Source organism: Typha angustifolia, chromosome 15 (genome assembly GCF_048772165.1).
Source record: "Typha angustifolia cultivar Huaian chromosome 15, ASM4877216v1, whole genome shotgun sequence".
NCBI classification, from domain to species: Eukaryota; Viridiplantae; Streptophyta; class Magnoliopsida; order Poales; family Typhaceae; genus Typha; species Typha angustifolia.
Genome location: NC_133253.1, coordinates 16,102,518 through 16,125,186, shown reverse-complemented (window position 1 = coordinate 16,125,186; position 22,669 = coordinate 16,102,518). Strand labels below are relative to the sequence as shown.

Here is a 22,669-nt window from a genome sequence, read left to right as displayed (position 1 = left end):
CTCTTATGGGTAAACACGTTCTTAGTGTTCTCCGAGGACGGGAAACGCCGTGGGTCAATATCTTCAGGAAGAAGTATGGGTTGCTTAACCCGTGGGAGACTGGAACTGCTCCTAAGCACTCGTGGCTATGAAGAGCGCTGAGCCAAACGGCAGCCGAGCTTAAGGAAGGGATTCGGAAAAGCATCGGCAATGGGCGCGGGACCGCGGTGCTAGAGGAGGCATGGGTGTCATCGATCCCGCTTGGCCGGCAGCCTTGTCTAGTGAATGTGAACAGCTTCACGAGTCGATCCCGGGTGAGTTCGCTAATGGTGAATGGAGGATGGGATGAGAGGAAGGTGCATGCGGCTTTCAATAGGGACCTAGCTTTTGACGTGGCTACGTTGGAGGTAGGGGGTGAGCAAGTGGAGGACGTATGGGTATGGGCGCCAGCGACCAACGGGGAAGCTACTGCCAAGTCAATCTATAAATACCTACGAGGGAGCGAGCAGCAGCAGTGGGTGGGGTGGGCTGAACTTTGGAAGCTACCCACGTCGCCTCGGGTCCGGGCCTTTGTGTGGAAGCTGTGTTGGAACCGGGTTCCAACGAAAGCTCACCTACATGGGCTCAAGTGTGGGCCTGATGACCCATGCACTATGTGTGGGCTGTTCCCGGAGGCGGCTGCCCACCTATTCTACTCGTGCAGGTTTGCCAAGGAGGTGTGGGCCTACTGTGATGAACTGATTGTGTCAAATAGAAGGCCCAGCATAGAGATTGGTCCAAACTGGTTAGAGGAAAAATGGGATACTGATCCTAGAGTTGATAGAAGAATCAAGTTGACTATGGCGGCAATGGTTTGGGGGATTTGGAAGGAACGCAACCTAAGAATGTTCCAAGGGAAGAGGACGACGGCAAGGGTGGTGGCGAGTAAGGCTGGTATGATAGCCCAGGAATACTACGAGGCTAGGGAGAAGCTGGCGGGTTCCAAGAAGAGGACCGTTACTGTTCAGTGGGAACGTCCACCAGAAGGGTGGATTAAAGTTAATGTGGATGGCTCCTGGAAGGCTGGTGAGTATCAGGGGGGAGCTGGCTTTATAATTAGGAATAACGAGGGTAACCTTCTGCGAGCAGCTGCAGAGCCAATTATCGCTGAGTCGGCCAGTTACAGTGAGGTATGGGCGCTGCAAGCAGGGTTGAGAGTAGTGTACGGGAGATGGGAGCAGGTGATTGTTGAAACGGACGCTGAATCCATCATAAGGATGTTTAGAGATGAGGCCAGATGTCCGTGGCGTCTGAGGGGAGCATGGCATAACTGCTGCAGGATGCTGATGTCCTTCAAGAGGGTTCAGTTCCTGCACACTTATAGGGAAGGGAATAGGGCTGCAGATTGGCTAGCCAATTTTGGGAGACAGACAGCTTTGGGGAGAGTGTGGAAGAGGGCAGATGTAATTCCTCCAGAGTTGAAAGATATTTTGTATGCGGATAGTTTGGGCAAAGGAATAGCCCGCTCTGTAAACTTTAGCTGAGTTCTCAGCTCTTATTAATCAAAAAAAAATATATATATATAAACACCACCAAATAACGATAATTTTCATAGTAAGTCAAGCAAAACAACCACCGTGCCTTTTCTTTTAGTACACATCAACCTTTTAAACCATAGAAAATCTCACACTCTTGATGATTTTAATGGAAAAGATCAAATGACCATTTTATTTTTATTTTTGCCTCTTTCTTTTCTCTAAATAAGAATAAAATGTTATGCCTAAATTAATTTCGTGATATTTATATATTATTTTGTAATAAAATCTAACAGATACTAATAAAGGGGGCATTTCCAAAATTTTCTATAGTTAAAAAAGGCTAATGTGCCATAATATATAAGGTCACGGTGTAATTGTAAATAATTATATGCTTGGATTGTGGAATTGCAATTATAGAAGTCCGTTCATCTGATTTTGTTTGCTTTGAGTTTAAGAACTCCTAAATTGGTTTGGTAACTAGTATCTTTTATTTTTTAATATCTAATTAAGTTTACTTTTTAAAAAATTAAAATTAAAAAATAAGACCAACTAATTAAGTTCGGAGCTTAATTCAAACCCAACAAAGCCTAGGTCTTAGTCTACCGAATAGAGGTAATAGATATATGGCTAGACTGTGGAGTATTTTATTTTGCCTGTGCAAGTCTATATCTGAGATGAAATTGGAAGCTACCATGAAAGGAAATTGGAAGCTACCAAGCAATCTACAACGGTGGATGAGAAGACTCAGACTTCAAGAAGGACTTGGATAGTATTTTTAAATGTCTTTCTTTTTCCTCCTTTTATGTTTTTTTAATATGAATATATTAATTAAGATCCACAATTACAGTAAGGCCCGCTCAGCAGTCAAAAAAGTGGTGCTAGGAAGTAGCCTTTCCATGAGCACCCAAAATAATATAAAGACCCCCTTTAGCTAGTCAATCAGCACCACAATTAACTTCACTAAGTACTTGAGAAATTTTATATTTGAATAAATATTTAATAAGAAATAAAATATTATCTATAATTCTTTCGGTGGACCATCTTGTATTGTGAACCCTATTAAGGATGTTTGCACACAAAAGAGTCATTTTCGATTCAAATAGGGAGGCTGATTATCCGTTTAACAGTAAAAAGAGCTTCACACGCCACTCAAATTTTAACTTATATAGTATTTTACATCAAAATCCTACAATTAAAGGAGATTCATCAGACCTTCGAGCCACAAAGCCGTCACCCCTAGTTTTAGAGGCTCCTCCGAAGAATTCATATCCATGATCAAAATAACACAGGTGTGTTTGCTTTAAAATATTCATAAGTAAGGATTACCCCCGATGTCACTGAAAATTAGATTACTCATTGGCTTCGAGATTAGCCAATGCACAATTTCAATCTAAGCGGAGGAGGAGGTGGATCTCCAGAAATATTACTCTAAGACCATCTTCTTTTTTAACCTTTTTCTTGTTTCTATAGGTTGATTCTTACTATTGTTGATGTTGACTTAGGAAATATTATTGTAAGACCAGCTTTCAAGTACGTCTCCCTTGGGATTGTTTATATATATATACCTTGGCCTCATCTAAACCCATTTCATCGTTTCACGCGCTCGCGGGCACTCACACCCCTTCTCTCCGCTCCAACTCCATTTACCCGGTAAGAAATAAAAGAAGCGAGAGATGATGGACGAATGCTTACCGTCGATCTTGGAGTCTGCGCTCGGCTGGTTAACCCCGACCGTCCTTTTCGTGTTCATCAACCTCGTGATCGGCACCATCGCTGTCACCTCCCGATCCAACCATCGCGATCAAGATCGACCTCCGCTGCTCCGCCGCGCCCCTTCCTACGTACTCGAACGCCTCCGCTCCTTCAACCTCCCTTCGACCCATTCCGAAACCCTAGCGTGGTTCCACCCCTCCCCGCAGCCGGATCCGGTCGCCGCACCGCCAGTTCCGGCGGAGGAGGAGCAGAACCAGAAGGAGAAGCACTGCCGCCAACGGAGGTTGGTCCGGAGCAAGTCGGAAGGGAAGCCGACGGTGGGGATGAGGAAGCCGGCGAGCGAGACGCCAGAATTCGCGCGCTTCGAGGAGGAGAGGGCGGCGGATGGCGATTCTACGCCGGAAGATGACGGCGAAAGTGGAGAGGGTGAGGATGGTGAGGTGGACGCGAGGGCGAACGACTTCATTTCCCGCTTCCGGCACCAGCTGAGGCTACAGCGGCTGGCTTCCATCATGAGGCGCCGGGAGATGCTTAGCATCGGTGCTGCAGCTTAAAATCTTTCAGGTAAAACTAAAATATGGTTACCAAAACAGAAGCAGCATTAGACTACTATTTCCATATTTCCTATCTTAGCTTTTCCTCTTTCTTTTACCCTTATATTTTGATGTATTGTTATTAAATTATCGGTAGTACCAAAGGGAGGATACGAGATGTTCATCAGGGGCAGATGAAAATTTTCGATTTTATTAAATTGGTAGGACCCATAGATAGAATCACTAGAGTTGCACAGTTGTCAGTTGATCGTTCCTTTTTATGAAACAATAATAAGATAACGGGGATTAAGGTGTTTGTGTCTACCCCCTGACCATTCCAAGGAAAGAAACAAGCTGAAATATATACTTTGATAGAAGATAAATGGATAAGCCTTTGCAAAACCAGTAATGAATAGATCCAGGGTTTAGAACTTTCTGCTTCACAAATGTTTCTACAACATCTACCTTCGATCTACCAATTAGCAATGAATGATAATCATGATGATAAACCAACAAAAGATTCATAGTTGATACACTGAATCAATTAGGATATACAACAAATGATAACATGTAATCAAGATCTTAACAGAGCTGTATGGAAGCAGTAAAACTTTCTTGGTTACAAAATGATGCATAATCTTAAACTAGAACGTGGTGTGTGATTGATGCATGTGTTGTCAGTTAGAAGAAATCGATAAAAGAATATACAGAAGGATATGGTCCCACATATAGCTCCTCAAGAAAAATGAGCAATCGGCATCTTCTGTTGTACCTCAAAGCTTCCCTATGGAATATTGAATCCACACCACACTCTAGTCTTCTTCTTCCTCAGGTGGTAATGTTGGACTCTTTGAGCACATAGTAGTGTTGTGAAGTTCCTTCATTTTCTCTACTGGTTTGCACAAACCTGAGAAAATTTACCTAACTTGCTCAGTAGAAAGCTACGTACTCAACTACGTACATGTGATAATATAAAAATTACCCGTGATACAGGGATTAATCATGAACAATAATCTATGTGTCAAATCTCCAAATGTGATTTCATCTAAAAGAGACAACAGGAACGTGCAAATATGCTTTGCCACAATAACAACAGGAACTAATTGTAACTATTTTAATTTGGAGTATTAGCTTAGGCTGCAGTAAGAATAATATAGGATTGGATGGGGGTGGGCTTGACATCCCCCAATTTCCCCTACCTGAACACTTTGGAACGTCCCAAACAGCGATGGACTTTGGTGTGCATGTCGGATCACAAATTGCTTGGTTATCTTCATGATTGACATTCATAGAAAGCATCCATGAGCCGATAGTGACGTCCTCATTGCTGAACATTCTTAAACTGGAAATTAAACATACAAAGAACTTGACAAAATTAGGATGAATAAAATGAACAATGCAGAGTTGATCATAGCAGCAGAAACAGAAACAGATATAAAGCTAATAACTGGCAATAAAGCTGTTTCCCGTTAGAAGATGTATCATCAATAAGATGTTAGAACTTGCAACTTTCCTCTTAAATAAGTGAACGGAGATGCTCAATATAAACGGAGAAGAAGCACACAAATTTTGCACATCAAAATTTGTGTCAGAACTCACTTTGCTTGCCCCAAACTTTAGCAAAAAGAAATGGCCTATTCTCTAGTTATGTAACTGCCTATTAAGTATTAAAAAAATAAGACAAAACCAACATAAATGCAAGGACCAATTTGGTATTTAAAGAATTTGATACAATATTGAACCAAATAGATCAAAAGAAAGAAAAGGAAAACTAAGAATAGAAGAAAACCTATAAAAAGAATTACTGATTGAAAGAACCCACTAAACTTACAATAGGTGAACAAATCAAACTTACGTTGTTTCTCTATGTGCAACCATAGCTATCAGAACCAAATCAGATATTCACCTGGTTAGCTTAGAAATTGGATCATCACAGGGTTATTAGTTCAAATGATGAGTCACCAAGTCAAACTGTTGATTTATTTATGAATATTTAAAATATCTAAATAACGTATTTCTAAGTAATTCTAAAAAATAAAAAAATATCTATAAAAGCAACACAATTTTATTTCTTCAATTATTTATCCATTCTTAACTAATAATTAGGTTTTCATACATCAAATTATATCTCACCATTTTACCAAATATCACAGTTTTAGAAGTAAATAATAGTACAGTACCTGAAAGCCACTTTTTGCAACCAAGTGCACCCTTAGGACAATTCAAAAGGTAAGTAAATTTGGATCAGGGGAATCTAATTAGTAATTACATCTTTAAAACACATATTGAAAATTGTTAAAAGCTATTTCTAAAATCCTCAAGGAAACACAACATCAAGTATGTACATGGCAACCTTTTCAATTTCATACAAGTATAACAGAGCAAACAAATTAGTATATAACTGACCTATCATTTTTTGCACTTGCTAATGCTTCTACCACCTGGGAAGAAAGAGCATAGATGGGGCCATAAGCATGCAGAAAATACTCGTTACCAATTAGATGGCCTGAACTTTCATACCTGCAATTAGGTGGAAAAAAGTATTCAATAATTTTTCCCAAAAAAAGAAAGATTACAAGAAAAACCAGTGAAAAGACATAAGATCAAGGCAATGGAATCAACCATTTCATCTTTGGGTCACTGATGACTGGGCCTTTCTTCATGCAACCAATGTAGGTCATATGATGAGATCGATCCTTGGCAAGAAGAGTTGCAAGTCTATCTGGTAAATCAGAAGAGGAAGTGTCATGTAATATAGGAGTAGCTCCAATACCTATCTAAATCAACCAAGTTTACCTGGCCGAAGATAAATGTCATCATCAGCTTTGACATAAAATTCTGCATCAAAAAGGTCAAAAGCTGCTTTGAAAAATGCTAACCTAAACAAAGAAGAAACATCCTTTTATACATTTAAGTAATGATAAAAGAATAAGCAAACTAAACACTTTGTCTTACGTCTTATATGGGAGCTTCGTGTACTCTTCTTCAACATCTATGAACATGAAGTCATGATAGGTGTCTACTTCTTTTTGAAGATCTGCCATTTTCTTTGAATCTTTTGTCCGCCCAATTACAAATCTAAAGGCTAAACCAGTTGCATGTTCCAAGCTGCAAAAGGCATTAGAGAGTAATTTGTATACCATGTATGAATGAGAGGTTCAGCAACTATGCAAGAGTACCAATGAACACCCTAATGTTTGGTTCTCCTGAAGGGCTAATAAATTTCACAAGCCAACTATTTGACATTTTCTTCTTTGATTTGATTCAAAGAACTAGGTTAGAGAAAATGAACATTCAAAAGTATTGATGTACATATCTGCTAGATTTGGCATGTCTCCGAATGAATAACGTACTTTTTCAGCTAGCAAGACATGATATCTTATTGGAGTTACAATGCCTGACAAGACAAATAACTCTGCACACATCCTTTATTTGCATCTGACATGCATGAATTTCCTATTAATTTCCTTACATGGATGGACTTGTTTTACATCAGTTCTTTACCAAGCCTCATGTCACAGGATTCACGAAGAACCCATCACCAAGTGTGGTCTTAATTCTTCAGATTGTAGGAGTTATTCCTAGGCTAAGAATCATTGATCAAATTGAAAGCCAAGAAACCTTTTTCCGGAATCCATTATGGCTGTGCACTCATCACTTAATAGTTTATAGAATGGTCCAGTGGCATGATTTCAGTACCACCACTTATCAGCATCTTAAGATAAATTAACTACTTGAGTTTTCTGATTTTGTTAGAACTTAGAATCCCCAATAGTGGCCCCCTTTCTTGACTTGAGTTGCTATTGGACTTAAACAATGATGTACTGCCACTTATGCAACCATGATACTTTACTTCCAATTGAATATAGAATACAATTAACCAGCTTCCTTCAGATTATAATGAAAAGAAAAGAAAGAAAAATTCCATATTGTGATATCCAAAGGTAAAACACATTTATTTTTCAACAAAGTTGCTTCAAGCCTACATCTAGGAATAAAAAGATACTTCATGATCTATGTTGCAGATTGTCTTAGCTGCGGTATTCATCGGATGCTTAAGGTTGATATGTTCAGATCCTTGAAGTATATTTTTTAAATAAAAATGAAGATGTGAGTTTTGCTTAAATACCTTTCTAGTACTTCTTAGGCACTTTGAAGGAGGAGATTATCAACATTTGTTCATGACAAGAGTACTAGACAGGTAAGCTTAATAAAAGACAGACTACTATCTCATACTTCTAGTTATCAGGGATGTTTCTATTTCTGACAAATGTTGATCATAATAGTTATTTCATGAGGCATAATCTATAAATTTGGAGGACCAAGTCTGTATTCATGCCACATTGACAATGCTGATGTGGACATCGTCAGACTTTGAGCTTAGAAGTTTTAGATCTTCGCTACCTACTCAACTACATAGTCGCATCTGAAGCATAACTTAAAACCTCCAAGCACGACTTTCCTCAAACAGCTAGATATATAATAAAGAAACCAAATGCAAGAACTTCACCTCAGATAGATTGTTTATTTACTTTGTATGTGAAGTACAACTTCTTTCATTTACTATGTGACTTTCTACTGCAGGAAATTGGAAAGTTAAAATTCTGGAAGAACTTTCAATTTCTTGTATCGATAGCCTTGAGATAAATGCATGTCATTTCCTGAAAGGATCATCACATCTCTCTCTGTTACTGCCTTTTTCAGGTTCACAAATGACAATCTGCAATTTTTCCTACTCTAGCCTTAATCCATTTGGCCATGGATAGGGGCAAAATAGTGCATATATCACATGGACAGAATGATAGAATTGTTGCATGAAGAGACAATGCTAGATCTAAGCACATGTATGTATGAAAAGCTTACCAAATATTATATGCAAATTGCAAACCAGATCTTTAATATTAGATACAAATCAAAATCTACTCCGCTTTCATTGTTTATATAATTAAAATGCTAATTCGGACCAGATCTCCTCAGATCAAGACCAGCTCCAAATTCTACCGCCCAGGCCTTATGACAGGCATAAACTGTATTAGACATTAGAATCACTATATTATGGCACATAGCTATCAGTAATTGATTAGGTAAAATTATGTGAGATCTTCCAATTGTAATCATCACGAAGCACATTCCAAAATACCCGTTCAATCGCATGCCATGTAGCTAAGTATTCAAATCTCGTTCTTCTGTAAGCAACAACCGAAGAAGCATCAAAGTTTAATAGGAGTGGATCAGATCTCACCTCTCCAAGCTCTCGGGATCCGGAGGGAACCATGTGCTCCGGAGCGCAGCCCTCCGATCTGCCGATCCGAACCCGGTTTGGACCCCGACGAATCCTAGCACCTTTGGCCGCGCGACGGCGACTCCTCCGCTGGAGGCAGCTCCTCCGCTGGCGGCGGCGAGCGACTTGGACCGGAATGTCCGGAGCGAGTCCTCGGACCGACCGCAGCGGACGACGGTGACGATCCGCGGCGGGCGGCGGAGGGCAGATAAGGCGAACGCGATCCCGCCGGCGCCGACGAGGAGGCAGGCGGCGGCGAAGAGGAGGAGGAGGAGGCGAGAAGAAGAAGAGAAGGAGGAGGAGAGGGCAGAGTAAGCTCTGGTCTTCTTACCCTTGCCGTCGTCGTCGTCTATGGCATAGGAGTGAGGAGGAGAAGAGAGGGGGAGGAGACCGCGATGGAGTTGCATCGAGATTCGTGGGAGGATACTTATAGCCGCCGGATCGGAGATGGAGGGCGGAGAGTGTGGGAGTTGCGGGGTAATCGGAGGCTACGAGGTGAGCTGAATAGCGGAGTCGACGATGGGTGGTTGGGATTGACGACAATGCAAGCAACTAAAAAGGAGGAGGGATTATTTTGCAAGAATAAATAAGTCGACTCCTTCTATTAAATACCCATAACATAACACTGACTCAGTTTTAGTTTTAAAGCCTAAAAGGTTTTCTACAGTGCTCTTCTAAATTTGATGTCCATAGAGTTGACTACACAACTCTTAGAACACCATATGAGCATGTACCAAAAAGGGTAGACTTTCTTTGTTATTTTAAATGGTTCATATTCCTAACTTTTAATTGGTACGATAAGAATGCAGTATTACCGACAGAGATGAAGAAGACATGAAAATAAAGGGACAGAGAGAAAGAAAAGAACAGTGGGAGCTTTTTATCAATTGATTTAGGAAGATGATTCCAAGGATTAGATTTATCTGAAATAGAGAACATATTTAAGCTTCTTTAACTTGGTGAAAGAAAAGATTAGTCATGCTACTTAATTGAACAAATATCTACTGATATCATTCCACAACAGCACACAAAGGATACGCTGGATATAATTGAATGAAGGATTAATGGATAACACAAAAAGGACTCGTTAGTCGTTACAAAGAGCAAAAACAGCAGGCAAAATTTGTGGCTTGTATGCAAGTTAATGAAATTTGCGTCTGATTGAATATCGAGATAAAAAAATATATATAAAACATATTCATAATACATAAGCCTTCTAACAATTAAAATTAAGGGGGGAAAAGTTTAAACCAAGTTTGATCAAAAAAGACATTTTGGATCAAGAGTCAACCAGAACTCAGACCAAGACAACTGCAAAACTCGCAAAGATGGTATACATGTTTATTTGTCCGAGTCACCACCATTGCAAAGAAATAAAACACTTCCACTCAAAATGTCTTCTTCTTAGTTATATCACACTTCACAATCATAACCGATATTCAAAAAGATTATTAATAGACTTAATACTACAGAGAGAATAAATATCAAGTCGAATGAAAAGACTTCAAAGGAGATCAGCAACATTTGAAGGTAGCTCCTCGATCACAACATTGTAAAACCTCTGAATGTCAAAGAGCATCCTCTCATCATCACGCGTGATAAAGTTAATAGCTACACCCTTCCTTCCAAATCGTCCACTTCGTCCAATTCGATGCAGGTAGTTCTCTGGTTGCGTTGGCAGATCATAATTTATAACAAGGGAAACCTGCTGGACATCAATACCACGAGCAAGGAGATCAGTGGTGATGAGCACACGAGAGGAACCAGATCGGAACTCCCGCATTATAATGTCTCTCGTGTTCTGATCCATGTCACCATGGGTTGCTGAGACGGTGTGATCCCTGCTTCTCATCTTGTCAGTAAGCCAGTCCACCTTGCGTCGAGTGTTGACAAAGATAACACTCTGCGTAATGGCCAAGGTCTCATACAAATCGCAAAGGGTCTCAAGCTTCCAGTCTTCCTTCTCAACATTGACATAGAACTGCTTGATACCCTCCAAGGTAAGCTCATCACGCTTTACAAGGATTCTCACAGGTTTATTCATGAATTTGCGAGTAATCTCGAGAGCCTCAGGAGGCATCGTTGCAGAGAAAACACCAACCTGAATTTTTGAAGGAAGAAGCTGGAAGATGTCGTAGATCTGAGCAGGAAAAGGAACTAAGGTTAAGATTAGAATAAAAGGTATTCTCAATGTAAGATCATAAATTAAAACAACATAAGTTGATGCAATCTGAAAAAAAGAATATCAATGTGTGCGCAAAACACACACACACACACAGTAGGAAACACAATATTTGGTAATATAAAAAGAAAAAAAAATTGCAACAAAAAGGTCACACATTATACGCATAAGAATGTTGATGCATGGAAAGACAAACTTTTCAAATAGCACCCAAACTTGCCTATCGAAGCCATTTTTCACTGTGTGAACTATTTTAAACAACCGAGAGATTGTAGCCACAATTTGGCATCTGAAGAATAAAGAACAAATAAGCCCAGAAAAATGTAGCATGACCTTATTCATATAGCACCCAAAATTCCCTATCATATACATAGAACTATAGAATCCGAGATACGACCATCCTCATAATAGAAGCCTTTTCCCAACATATGAGGTCAGATGCACACCACAACTCAAAGATAAGAAAGCTCGACGTGTTTTAACTGTCTTCAGCTTAACATCAATAATAAAAGAACGTGTATCAAGTTCCAGCGTATCAGACAACAGAAAAAACTGTCATTAAAGCTATAAGGCTAGTTGGCTGGTAGAATAATTCACATCCTTGGTTGTAGCTGAGATTCATGCAACCTATAAGCAAATATTGGCACATGACCGCTAAATCTAAATTCAGTAACTGCATTCAGGTCGAGAGAGTAACTAACCTACAATGACTTGTGAGTCCCAGAATGTGAGCATGTGAAATCATGAATGTGGTTTATCTTAAGTGGCATCAAAATACATACATGGTTATGTGTGTCCCCCCTATCCCACCTATCTAGCAAATACTGATGCAGCTACAAATCTCTAGATTTTTTTTCTTATTTAGTAATCCTGCAAAGAGTGCAAAACTAACATCCAACCATAGTCCACTCTCAAGCATGTCACAATAAGCTTGAAATTTACGCAACGTGATTTGCAGCATCAAATTCACTCAGCAAAGAGCAACAGTCATTATTATCTCGCATTTTCCCACTCTCATAGGAATTACCACAAGCACCTTCCGTCTCTCCACCCACATTGTAGTAACTTTCAGCTCCTGAACAGGGCAAGCTTCGACCCTATGACCAACTGCCTTGCAGTTAGAGCACACCATGGGCACCCATGATCAACCACCTCTTCTTCCATGCCACCATTGCCCGATTCAATCCATTTTATAGCATTATGCCAACTCAGGAAGTTTATCAGTATCAAGTTTAATGGTTCCAGAAGACAATGCATATAGCTAACTATCATTACTAATCCCTCTGTCCTAGGCTTCTAGTAGAGTTTGTGGTGAAACTTGTTCTTATGCTAATCAGATACTAAATGGGATTTTCCTGTATGGAAAAATTACCATAAAATTAATCTGATTGATATTAAAAAAATGAGCTTCCTAATATAGGGTATGAGACAGAAGGATACCTGATCCTTGAAACCACGTGAAAGCATCTCATCTGCTTCATCCAATACAAACATCTTAATGTAGTCAGGGCGCAAGGATTGCCTCCGTAACATGTCAAACACTCGGCCTGGTGTCCCAACAACGACATGAACTCCGCTCGAAAGAATACGTTGATCTTCTCGAACGCTAGTTCCTCCTACACAAGCATGAACTTTCACACCAAGATAGTCACCAAGTGCTCGCATAACCTTTTCTATTTGTTGGGCTAATTCTCGAGTTGGAGCAAGAACCAAAGCTTGGCATTCAACCAACCCATAGTCAAGCTGCTGCAACACTCCAGAACAGAACGTTGCAGTTTTTCCTGTCCCAGATTGCGCCTGCTGGATAACATCGAGGCCTTTGCAGAAAGGAACAATTCCTCTTTGCTGGATTGCAGAAGGCTTTTCGAAACCTAAAGAAAGGACATTTAATTGAACAGTATTGGCCATTAGACTATTTGCAGTATCACAGAGACAAGTCAAAGGAAGTAATAGTGTGTACCATAGGCATATATGCCCCTCAAAAGGTTTTCCTGCAGACCCATGGCATCAAAACTATCATAAACCTCGTCATATGATGTAAAAAAATCCTGACCATCTTGTGTAAGCCTACCCACACCAATATAAGCACATGGAACATTAGTAGTAGTACATTTGATATTATGAAAAAGAAGCCACTATGAAAAATAAATAGTAATAACAGGAAAAAGGTAAAATCTAATACAGCTCATTCATTTTGGAATCATATTGCCGTGCATCAAATTGAGATCCTTCTGGTGCCGTTCCTGCCATGTCTGTCACATGAAGGCGAAATATTAACAAGCAAATTAACTAATTCTGTGAAGCAGTATCATTTGAAAAATACTTAAACCAAGTATATTCAAAAAAGGATAATTTCCACTGAATATGAACTTCAATCCTTAGGGAGCCATCTGTGTTTGGTATCATCGATTCCCCTAATTTTGGTTATGATTGCATTAGAAATTCGTGCTGCAATGCTAGTGAAAAGTGAAAACTGATTAGAAGCCTATGCATTTGATCCCGTAGGCTTTGCAATGCTACTTTCCAACTATGTTTCTGTTATATAGGAAGCTAACAGGTTGATTAGAAGCCTATGCATTTGATCCACTTATCATGACAGCATAAAGGTCTTTCCAGCTGCCCTCTTCTTCTTGATCCAATTTCAAAGGACTAATACGTGGAAAGCAAATATTTGTAAGTGAAAGTCCAACAAAGTAGTGAACTTCATTGTCTAAGGAAGCACACAAGAAGACCAAACTTCCAAACATCTTTACTACATTTCAATATTTCATAGAACAAGTTACAAACTATTATAAGGCGAGAGAAGTATAGAAGAAGATATTAAGGGAATGATTCAGCACGCAGAGTTTTAAGTTGGCATCATAAAATTTTCTGATACTGAACTGACAAAGCAAATAGCAGGAAATCATACTATAACCTACGAAACACAAAACTAACTTTCGAGTCAGAGATGAAAAGAAGAGATTACTTCCTCAATCAGAACCAATCATAAGAACAATTCTTTAGATTTTAGTCACCTATTTGTACCTTCAAAATATTGTCCTTTAATTATTATACAAAAAAAGATCTGTTCTACATCCTACGCTAGTTCGTCTTGCTAGGTTAAATTCCAGCTTGTCCTGATCTCATACGCTTCCGTACAAAGATATCAGACAGTAGATCGGCTCACGGAATCAAGTAAACACCTAATAGCAACTCGAAGTGCACCCTACGAAATCCCTAAACACGAATCGACGAGAGACTCAAACCGATCCCAACTTCGAATTGGCTTAAAACGTGATCATCCCTTCGATCGAGAAAGATAAGGTGAGAGATCCGATGAATTTACCTGTGGTTGCCGAGAGCCGAGAGCCGAGAGGAATCCGAAGAGCGCGACTGCTGAGATGGAGAGTGGAAGAGAGGAAAGCGAAGCCGATAGTCTTGAGATTGGAGAGAGAGAGAGAGAGAGAGAGGAAAGCAAAGCTACATGTGCATTATATAAATAATAAAGTCCTATTTGTGGTAGGAAAAGGAAAGGCCGAAAGGGGTTCGAACTTCGAAGGTGTAGATATCCTACACGGACCCGGTTGTACCCTTCTCTTAGATTTACTACGCGTGGCATACATACATACATACATACATATATATATATATATATATATATTACTCCTAAATTTAAATAAAAAAGGACTCTAATTTACTTTAGCCCTAAATAAAATATTTAATTATTAAATATTTTAATAAAACTATTAACTCTTAAGTATTTTTTTTAATAAACACCTTTAAGTGTTTTAATTAAAACGGTAATAAGATTAGCATTTTATGATTCAAATTTATTTTCAAAACTATTATACTGTCCATCATTTCAACGCCACGTAGAAAATAATGGTCTGGCACAGCAATTCTTGACGATGTCTCAGATACTATCTACGTGGCACTGGGATAAGTGAATAGTGTAGTGGGTTAGTTTAAAAAATAAAAAAATAAAAATTTGTAGCAGTAGTTTGGAAAAAAAAAAAAGAACTGGTTAAGATTTTATTAAGGACGAGTTATAAGGGTGGTGCTGTTCAGGTGTTTATAACCCAAAAGGACCCCATGAATTGAATAATATTTAAAATTTAACCTTCGGACATGAAATTAAACATCTCACATGTTATGATTGCATGTTGAGGTGACTCTTATTCAATTTGATTTATATAAGATTCGGATAAAAAGATTGTTCGATTTAGATACCGATTCGGATACGAGTAAGATTTTTAAAATATTTTTAAAAAGAAGAAAAATAAGATATAGATAGGTTTTTTTTATAAAAAAATCGGTTAAATATAATTTTTCGGATATGAATATTAGATATTTATTTATTAGCTTTTTTTTTGAATGATTTACGGTTTTTAGTTTACTTATTTAAATTGTTAATATTGATATTGTTATAATAATATGTTCGATAATGTTTGTAGAGATTGATTTTGTTAATTTTATATATATTTGACTGGCAAATTCTTTCTTTTAACTCGCTCCAAAAGAAATGTTATAATTTGTTTAAAATTTGATCCACAATCTTCTATTTGTATTCAAAAATTATCCGTATCTATTTAGTTAATATATAATTTTTAATTTTACTATAGACTCGGGCGTAGGTTGAGCATTATCCGATCTGTATCCAATCGGTTTTTGTTCTTAGTTATATGTGTTCCTATAACTACAACTGTGAGGAATTTGTAAAAATAAATGAGCTTGAAAGCTTACATGAATCCTTTTACCTTTTTCTATGAACAAAGAAATCACGATATCAACTCCAACCCCATGGTCCGTTGACGGCTTGACAGCAAGATTGGCTTGAAGAAGAAACTCGACAATACAATGGTTTGAAACAAATTTCAGTGGTGTTTAGTCTAGAATAATAGTTTAGCAATATGCATAATTTAAAACCCAGACTATGCAGCTTATTATTTTGATTATATTTTAATGATGGTATAAGTGTCTTTATATCTAGGGATGATTAGGCTTTTGTCCAATCCATATCTAGCGTTTAGACTGGAATGATAAAAAAAAAAAAAAAAATTACACTGTCCAACTATAGGAAAACGTTAGAAAAATATTATGATAAGCATGACAGTTTCACATCTTGCTTATTTTGTACTATTAGATGGTGAGCTATTTAAAATCATTAACCAAGTGTTCATAGAAGACTCGTAACTAGTCATATATATATATGGATATATTGATCATTTGTTAAAACCCTCAAGTGAATTAACTAAATCTCTGTTAACTTGTGGAATGAAAATAACCTTCTTCTGAAATAAGCTTTTATTAATTAAATAACAACTTAGCTTCTTCTCATATACTAATTCATTATTCTTTCTCCACTTATTCCATATATTTTTAAAAGCTTAATTTAATAATAACCTTAAATCACTTTTTTTATCATAGATTAAATAACACCTACTTACAATACTACTTTACTTTCAATCAAAAATATTTAATTACTTCATTTAAAATGTCACCAATTTACTATTTTTTTAATATTATATCATATCAAATATAATTTATACTAATATTAGCTCTCCTTTTCTGATATTAAAAGATAGAATATTTTTCTAGAATTAATCTTATTCCACAATGAACGAGGCACACATGAAGGGGGACCTAAATGCGGAAATAAAAAGAGACGAGGATCATTTTTCTTTTTCCCAGTCATACATATCAATAATACCCCAGAAAATAATGTTTTCTTTTTTTACCAAACCTACATGAAACATAACCACTTTGAATTATATAATACCCCATGAACCTTTTTAAGCCCTTGCATAGAGTGATTAAAAATAAATCAACCCTACTGACATTAATAAGCTTGTAGAATTTTTATATCATATTCATATCAGGAATCCATCTGTGGTTGAACCTCCAAGAGGAGATCCAACGTCGCTAACCTGGAGCTTATTTTAGTACTATCTTGCACATCACCAGTTCACTAATTTACTCAAAACTGGACCGAGAATATCCGAACCTGGAAGAAATGAATGTCATCGAGTAAAACTTCACCAAATCCTGTCATGTTATTGTGAAAAAAAAAAGATGCCAAATGGATCATCATGAGAATCTGGAGCAACGTAAGTTGGCCATATAATGATTTCAAATGAGCAAGCATGAGAAAAGGTGGCCAGTCTCAGGCTCTCATGCTGATCCGACCCAGAAAAGAGAAATAATTAAGATGTTCAGATGTAAAATTACCAGAATGAAGAAAAATAACAAGCCATACTATCTTGCCTACCAAAGGAAACTACTAATCTCTACATATTTAATCAGTAAGTCTGAAATGACACTTTTTCTCCTGTAGCTTACTCTCAACTTAGGCCTCAGCACCTACTATCCAAATGCTCCGTCAGACCAGATAAAACCCCCCCTTCTGAATTGCCCCATCAATCTATCTTCACAGATGAATAGATTTTCCTCACGAACCAGAAGCAGGCATAGAAACCGATAGTTCCCGTTAGGACAAAGAATGAATAAGACGCGATCAACATGTACCCGAAGTAGAAGATACCCGAGACAACCTTTGTTATCTCCAACTTGCTGAAGAAATAGAAAACTGCATATGCAAAAAGGTAAAGTGCAGAGGATCCTGCAGTCAAATATGCTCTCCACCACCAGTTGTAATCCTCACTACAGAGCTGGAAGTAGCAAAGCACGATTGTTATCTCAGCACATGTTATGAGGAGGATGATGAAGACAAGGAATAGAAAGCCAAATATGTAGTAAAACTGGTTCAGCCATATGGAAGTGAGGATGAAAAAGAGCTCAATGAAGACAGCACCAAATGGAAGAATACCACCAATCAGAATAGAGAATGCCGGCTGCATGTACCATGCCTGCTCAGGAACTTGTCTAGGTATCTTGTTGGTCTTCACTGGATCTTCAATTGCCGGCTTCTTAAAACCAAAGTAACTTCCAGCAAAGACCAATGGCACAGATATGCCAAACCATAACAGCACCAATGCAAACATGGTTCCAAAAGGAACTGCACCAGATGACTTCTCACCCCATATTAAAGCATTCAGCACAAAAAAGACTGCAAAGACAATACCAGGGAATAGGAATGCAGTTTTCAGTGTAATTTTCTTCCACTCCGTGCCTTTGAACATTCTATAGAGACGAGATGAGGCATACCCAGCGAACAGACCCATAAACACCCATAAAAGAACCATAGCAGTCATAAGGCCCCCACGGTTGGAGGGGGAAAGGAAACCTAGCAGTGCAAATATCATAGTGACCAATGTCATCCCAAAGAACTGCACTCCAGTTCCCACATAAACACAAAGCAATCCATAATCGACAGGTGGCCTAAAGACATCACCATGGACTAGCTTCCATCCAGTTTCTTCCTGGGCTTCATCCTGATTATCAAGCTGATTGTAGTTTGCTATATCCTTATAAAGTGTTCTCATCATGATCATTGCTACCATTCCAGAGAGAAAGAGAACAATCATCAGAGAATTAATTATTGAAAACCAGTGGATCTGGTCATCATTCATGAGAAGGTATGTGTCCCAACGGGATGCCCACTTGATCTCGCTAGGCTGCAACAGGCAAAATGAAGGTAAGAATCAAAATGGCACGGATGGGTAATCTTAAAGCATGAGCATCTACCTGGAAGCTAACATCGTACGAGAATACAACATATGTATCTGCAGCTACTTCCTGGGGAGTATGGCTGCCTGGAATTATCTTAGTGTTTGGGTTGCATGTTGACACTTTCGGGTTCTTATCATCCCACTCACTGAATTCATGCTTTATGCTGTAAAAAAGAAAAGGGCAACTATTAGTAAAATGGATCAATGAAACAAAATGATAAACTAAATTCTTTTTAAGTTCTTTTAATGTGGATACAATGTATTTACCTAGATATTTTATTCTGGAACAGGCCAATATAGGCACAAAAGATAGAAACTATGTGAATATGAGAGAACAAATTATTCTCAATCGTAAAGTCATTGGCACATGAAAAGCATGGAGTCATCTAGCAATCATCATTGCAGTCTTGAATAACTAGCGCCCGTGTTGGCGGCAGCTCATATGCTGGTGGTTTTCCTCTCATTTATTCCCTGTGCCGTGCTGGATCATTATTGCAGACACGATGATGTGTGACCTAGTTATGTGGCACTGGAAGACACCTTATGAATAAGGTGTGGCAGTGGGAGAATCATAATGTGAATGAGCATATATATATATATATATATAGGCCACGACAACTAGCAAGACCATCATTACTAATTATATTGAGCACATTGACGAATTTTGGAACTGCAGCAATACAAGCAAATTCAGAAGCCAACATCTGAAGTTATAAGAAAAGAAAAAGGATAAGGGTGTTTTCATCTTAAAGAACCTAAGCCAGCTGTTTCTCAATATCAAACCAAAGATCCTAAAGGTTATAATTTTGGCATCTCTCAAGTCATTGTAAGAATAACTGAAAATGAGAAATGAAATGCCAGTAGTGATCTACCTTCAGAAAGAAAGATGTGTCCAGAAAAAAAATTAGAGGCGCATATGAGTATATGACTACTCATACCTGCTTGGAATCACCTCAAAACCAACAATACGAGCATCCTCAGTCTCTGGATCTTTATGGTACATGACTTTGAAACTCAAGTGGTTGTTTATGTAATATTTGTCATCCTTCTGAGAAGAAAAAAAAGAAAACAGAGAAGAATTGCGTATCAACCACCAATCAAAAAGCAATCCTGTAAAGTACTTAGCAATTGCTACTTAACTAGCAAGTCAATTTACCTTATAACCAACTCTAAAACCATGGTCATACGTTGGTGCTTGACTTCCATCTCTTCTTTGCCTAGGAACTGCAACAGGAAGATTATCTAAGATCCTACAAAGTGCAAATAAAAAAGACCAATGTTAGCACACCATTAAGACTCAAGATTAAGCAATATATTGATCAGCTAAAAAGATAACTTGGCAGCAGCAGCAAGAAGAAAATTATTGTATGCTTACTGGAAATACAGATGCTACTAAAATTATAAGACTTTACTTAAAGAAAAGGACAAATTGATATCAACTAAATTGTACAGTTAACAGAAAAAAAAAAAAGAGAAATATACCAGCGACTTACATGTTCACGCGATATTCATCATCAATCTTTTCTTTGAAATTCTTTGCAGCTTCTTGAGTAAGCTTTGTGCGACAACCTACTTTGCAGCTCTCATCTCTTCTCATTTTAAACTGTGTTTTTGAATTATACATTTCAATCAACATAATATGTCTAATGAAACAACAAACATTGGAACTTTGCGTTTACATATTCTAATTATACAAACATAATATGTCTAATAAATAACTACACAGGATTTATCATCTTCTAGCTTCTAATTTAGAAATAATTAGTATTACTTGTTCAACATATGCAAAGAGGATGAACACTAACAGCATAAATAGAATTCTCAATGCGGTCGCCACGAAGAACCTCTCCCAAATTCTCAGCATTGTTCATGATCTTGGAAGGCTTACAATACTCCAAGAAATAATAATCATATGGAAGTTGTGTCTTTGTAGATGAAAGTTTGTTCACTTTCACCTGAAGTTCATCGCCCTGAGAAGAAAATGAAAATAGTTACTAATTTAAAAGTTAAATTTACATATGATTATAAGTTCATCAATTTTTTATCTTTTGGAGGGTTTGTGAAGAGGCAAACATGATCTGGCCACATAATAGCAAAAAAACCAAGTTCAACAGACAAAGTGCAGACACAAAAGCAATGCATTAGCCATCAGTAAAGGATGAGAAATTTTCTATATTTTCAAAATCAAATTAAAAATTTAAAGTTATAGCAGCTCAAGTTGTCTAATAAAGAATTGAAACAAACATCGTCAATCAGTTCTCCAGTTCCCGAAAGATAAAGGTAAACATAATGTGAAGTAGCATACAAAACTAAAAATACAATTGATAAACCTTATAATAAGTCTATCCCACGTAACTAGTGGCATCACAGTAATCTTGAAGTTCAAATAATAATGAAATCCTACTTCAGCTTTAACCATGTTTATATACCAAGTAATCTTACACATCTCTGTAGCCATTTTCTAAAAATGAAGCAGATAATGCAAACAATGGTTTTATATCAGGGTTTCACAAGAAAACTCAATTATCTAAAAGTAGAATCTCATTGTGCACAACTAAAAATCAATCCATTCTTTCTTAATTTTAAGACTTATCAAGCAATTTTTATTTTCAAGTTGATCTATGGTCTGTGCAAAAGCAGAAGAAATAGGTTTCACCTCCTCTTGCAGAGAAACATGCTTCTAAAGCAAAAGATTATTCATTATCTTATCTTCAACATTCTTGGTCAAATATATGGAAGCCATTCAAGTTTGGTTCTTACCTACAGCACCCCACCTCCCCCCGCCCAAAAAAATTTTTTTTTAATGAAATCCTCCCCTCAATCTATATGTGCGTTCAATTAAGATATACTAACAACCTAATAATAAAATCTTAATTTCACTCAAAAAGATTTACCAAATAACCATATACAATTCCACACCCTGGCTCGATTACATGCAGAGAAAAAATAATCTCCATTTTGGTTAAACTATAAATTAAGTTTTTGTTTCCTATTATGCGGTCCGCAAAGAACAACCTCCTAGTCACTTGATTGCATCAAAAAGTACTGAGCGCCGGAAAAGAGCCAAAGTGAGGTCAAGCTAAAAATAAAAGGGGCTTCAAGAACATGTGTCGCATCAAAAAGAGGGAATAAGAAAAACTAAGATCCAACGATAATAAATCATTTTCGCATCCAATCAAATTATAGCACTCGGATCTTATTCAGAAAAAAAGAAATCTAATCGGAGAAATCCATCACAAGGAAATGAATCACCAATCTAGGCCATTCACGTCCAGATCCAGCGAAACGAACTCCGATCTAGGCACGGATGGAACTGAAACCCTAGCTCAGATGCACAAAAGTTTCGACCGAGTCCCAAAAGACTACCTTCTGAAAATCGCGAGGAGCGACTCCGGGGAGGTAGAAGGCTTGGGAAGGCGCGAAGACGAGGACGAGGAAGAGGAAGAGCACCAAGATCTCGCCGGTTTTCCCCATCTCGAGGCCGGGAGCGAGAGAGATAGAGAGGAAGAGAGAGACTAGAATCAAACACTGGAACGAGGAAACTGTCGGATCATTTCCAAGTAGTAAAGATTAAGATATACACGTGGATTTCCTTTTAGCAAATCACCCCCTATTTTATTTTCTTATCACGAAAAGGGTGTAGATCTTAATATCTCAGTAAAAGGCAACAAAAAAATAGGCAAATACTTCCCCATATTTATGGAATATAGACCCTTTCCTGGGTGTTCCATCATTCAATATAGACCCCATATTTCTTTTTAATTTTTGGACAATATGCCTACTTTTCTTTTTCTCTGTGTATTAAATTTTTATTTTTTTACTATTTTCCAAAGGAAGAGAGAGTTAGTACAAGT

General features: G+C 37.8%; 4 protein-coding genes across 5 annotated transcripts; 1 reads left to right on the top strand and 3 right to left on the bottom strand.

The window, feature by feature from the left end:
• Positions 1 to 3,079: 3,079 nt before the first annotated feature.
• On the top strand, positions 3,080 to 8,967 carry LOC140778509 (pathogen-associated molecular patterns-induced protein A70-like). Its single transcript, XM_073123255.1, has 2 exons — positions 3,080 to 3,773; positions 8,447 to 8,967. Exon 1 carries the CDS (start codon positions 3,170 to 3,172, stop codon positions 3,761 to 3,763), a length of 594 nt encoding a protein of 197 aa, XP_072979356.1. The 5' UTR covers positions 3,080 to 3,169; the 3' UTR covers positions 3,764 to 3,773; positions 8,447 to 8,967.
• Positions 4,250 to 9,640, bottom strand: LOC140778508 (probable beta-1,3-galactosyltransferase 12). Its single transcript, XM_073123254.1, has 7 exons — positions 8,985 to 9,640; positions 6,698 to 6,850; positions 6,539 to 6,621; positions 6,365 to 6,464; positions 6,149 to 6,262; positions 4,942 to 5,084; positions 4,250 to 4,649 (listed from the first exon to the last, which is right to left on the bottom strand). Exons 1-7 carry the CDS (start codon positions 9,428 to 9,430, stop codon positions 4,555 to 4,557), a joined length of 1,134 nt encoding a protein of 377 aa, XP_072979355.1. The 5' UTR covers positions 9,431 to 9,640; the 3' UTR covers positions 4,250 to 4,554.
• Positions 9,641 to 10,333: 693 nt separating this feature from the next.
• LOC140778374 (eukaryotic initiation factor 4A-15) lies at positions 10,334 to 14,691 on the bottom strand. Its single transcript, XM_073123053.1, has 5 exons — positions 14,534 to 14,691; positions 13,388 to 13,457; positions 13,166 to 13,272; positions 12,646 to 13,076; positions 10,334 to 11,163 (listed from the first exon to the last, which is right to left on the bottom strand). Exons 2-5 carry the CDS (start codon positions 13,453 to 13,455, stop codon positions 10,528 to 10,530), a joined length of 1,242 nt encoding a protein of 413 aa, XP_072979154.1. The 5' UTR covers positions 13,456 to 13,457; positions 14,534 to 14,691; the 3' UTR covers positions 10,334 to 10,527.
• Positions 14,692 to 17,207: 2,516 nt separating this feature from the next.
• On the bottom strand, positions 17,208 to 22,361 carry LOC140777521 (transmembrane 9 superfamily member 7-like). 2 transcript variants are annotated; one of them, XM_073121680.1, is made up of 7 exons: positions 22,182 to 22,361; positions 20,621 to 20,785; positions 20,309 to 20,418; positions 19,972 to 20,065; positions 19,754 to 19,863; positions 18,832 to 18,979; positions 17,208 to 18,761 (listed from the first exon to the last, which is right to left on the bottom strand). In XM_073121680.1, exons 1-7 carry the CDS (start codon positions 22,287 to 22,289, stop codon positions 17,604 to 17,606), a joined length of 1,893 nt encoding a protein of 630 aa, XP_072977781.1. In that variant the 5' UTR covers positions 22,290 to 22,361; the 3' UTR covers positions 17,208 to 17,603. The 2 variants fall into 2 exon arrangements, with proteins under 2 accessions (XP_072977781.1, XP_072977782.1); XM_073121681.1 differs by having other exon boundaries at positions 19,754 to 19,860.
• Between the last annotated feature and the right edge of the window lie 308 nt (positions 22,362 to 22,669).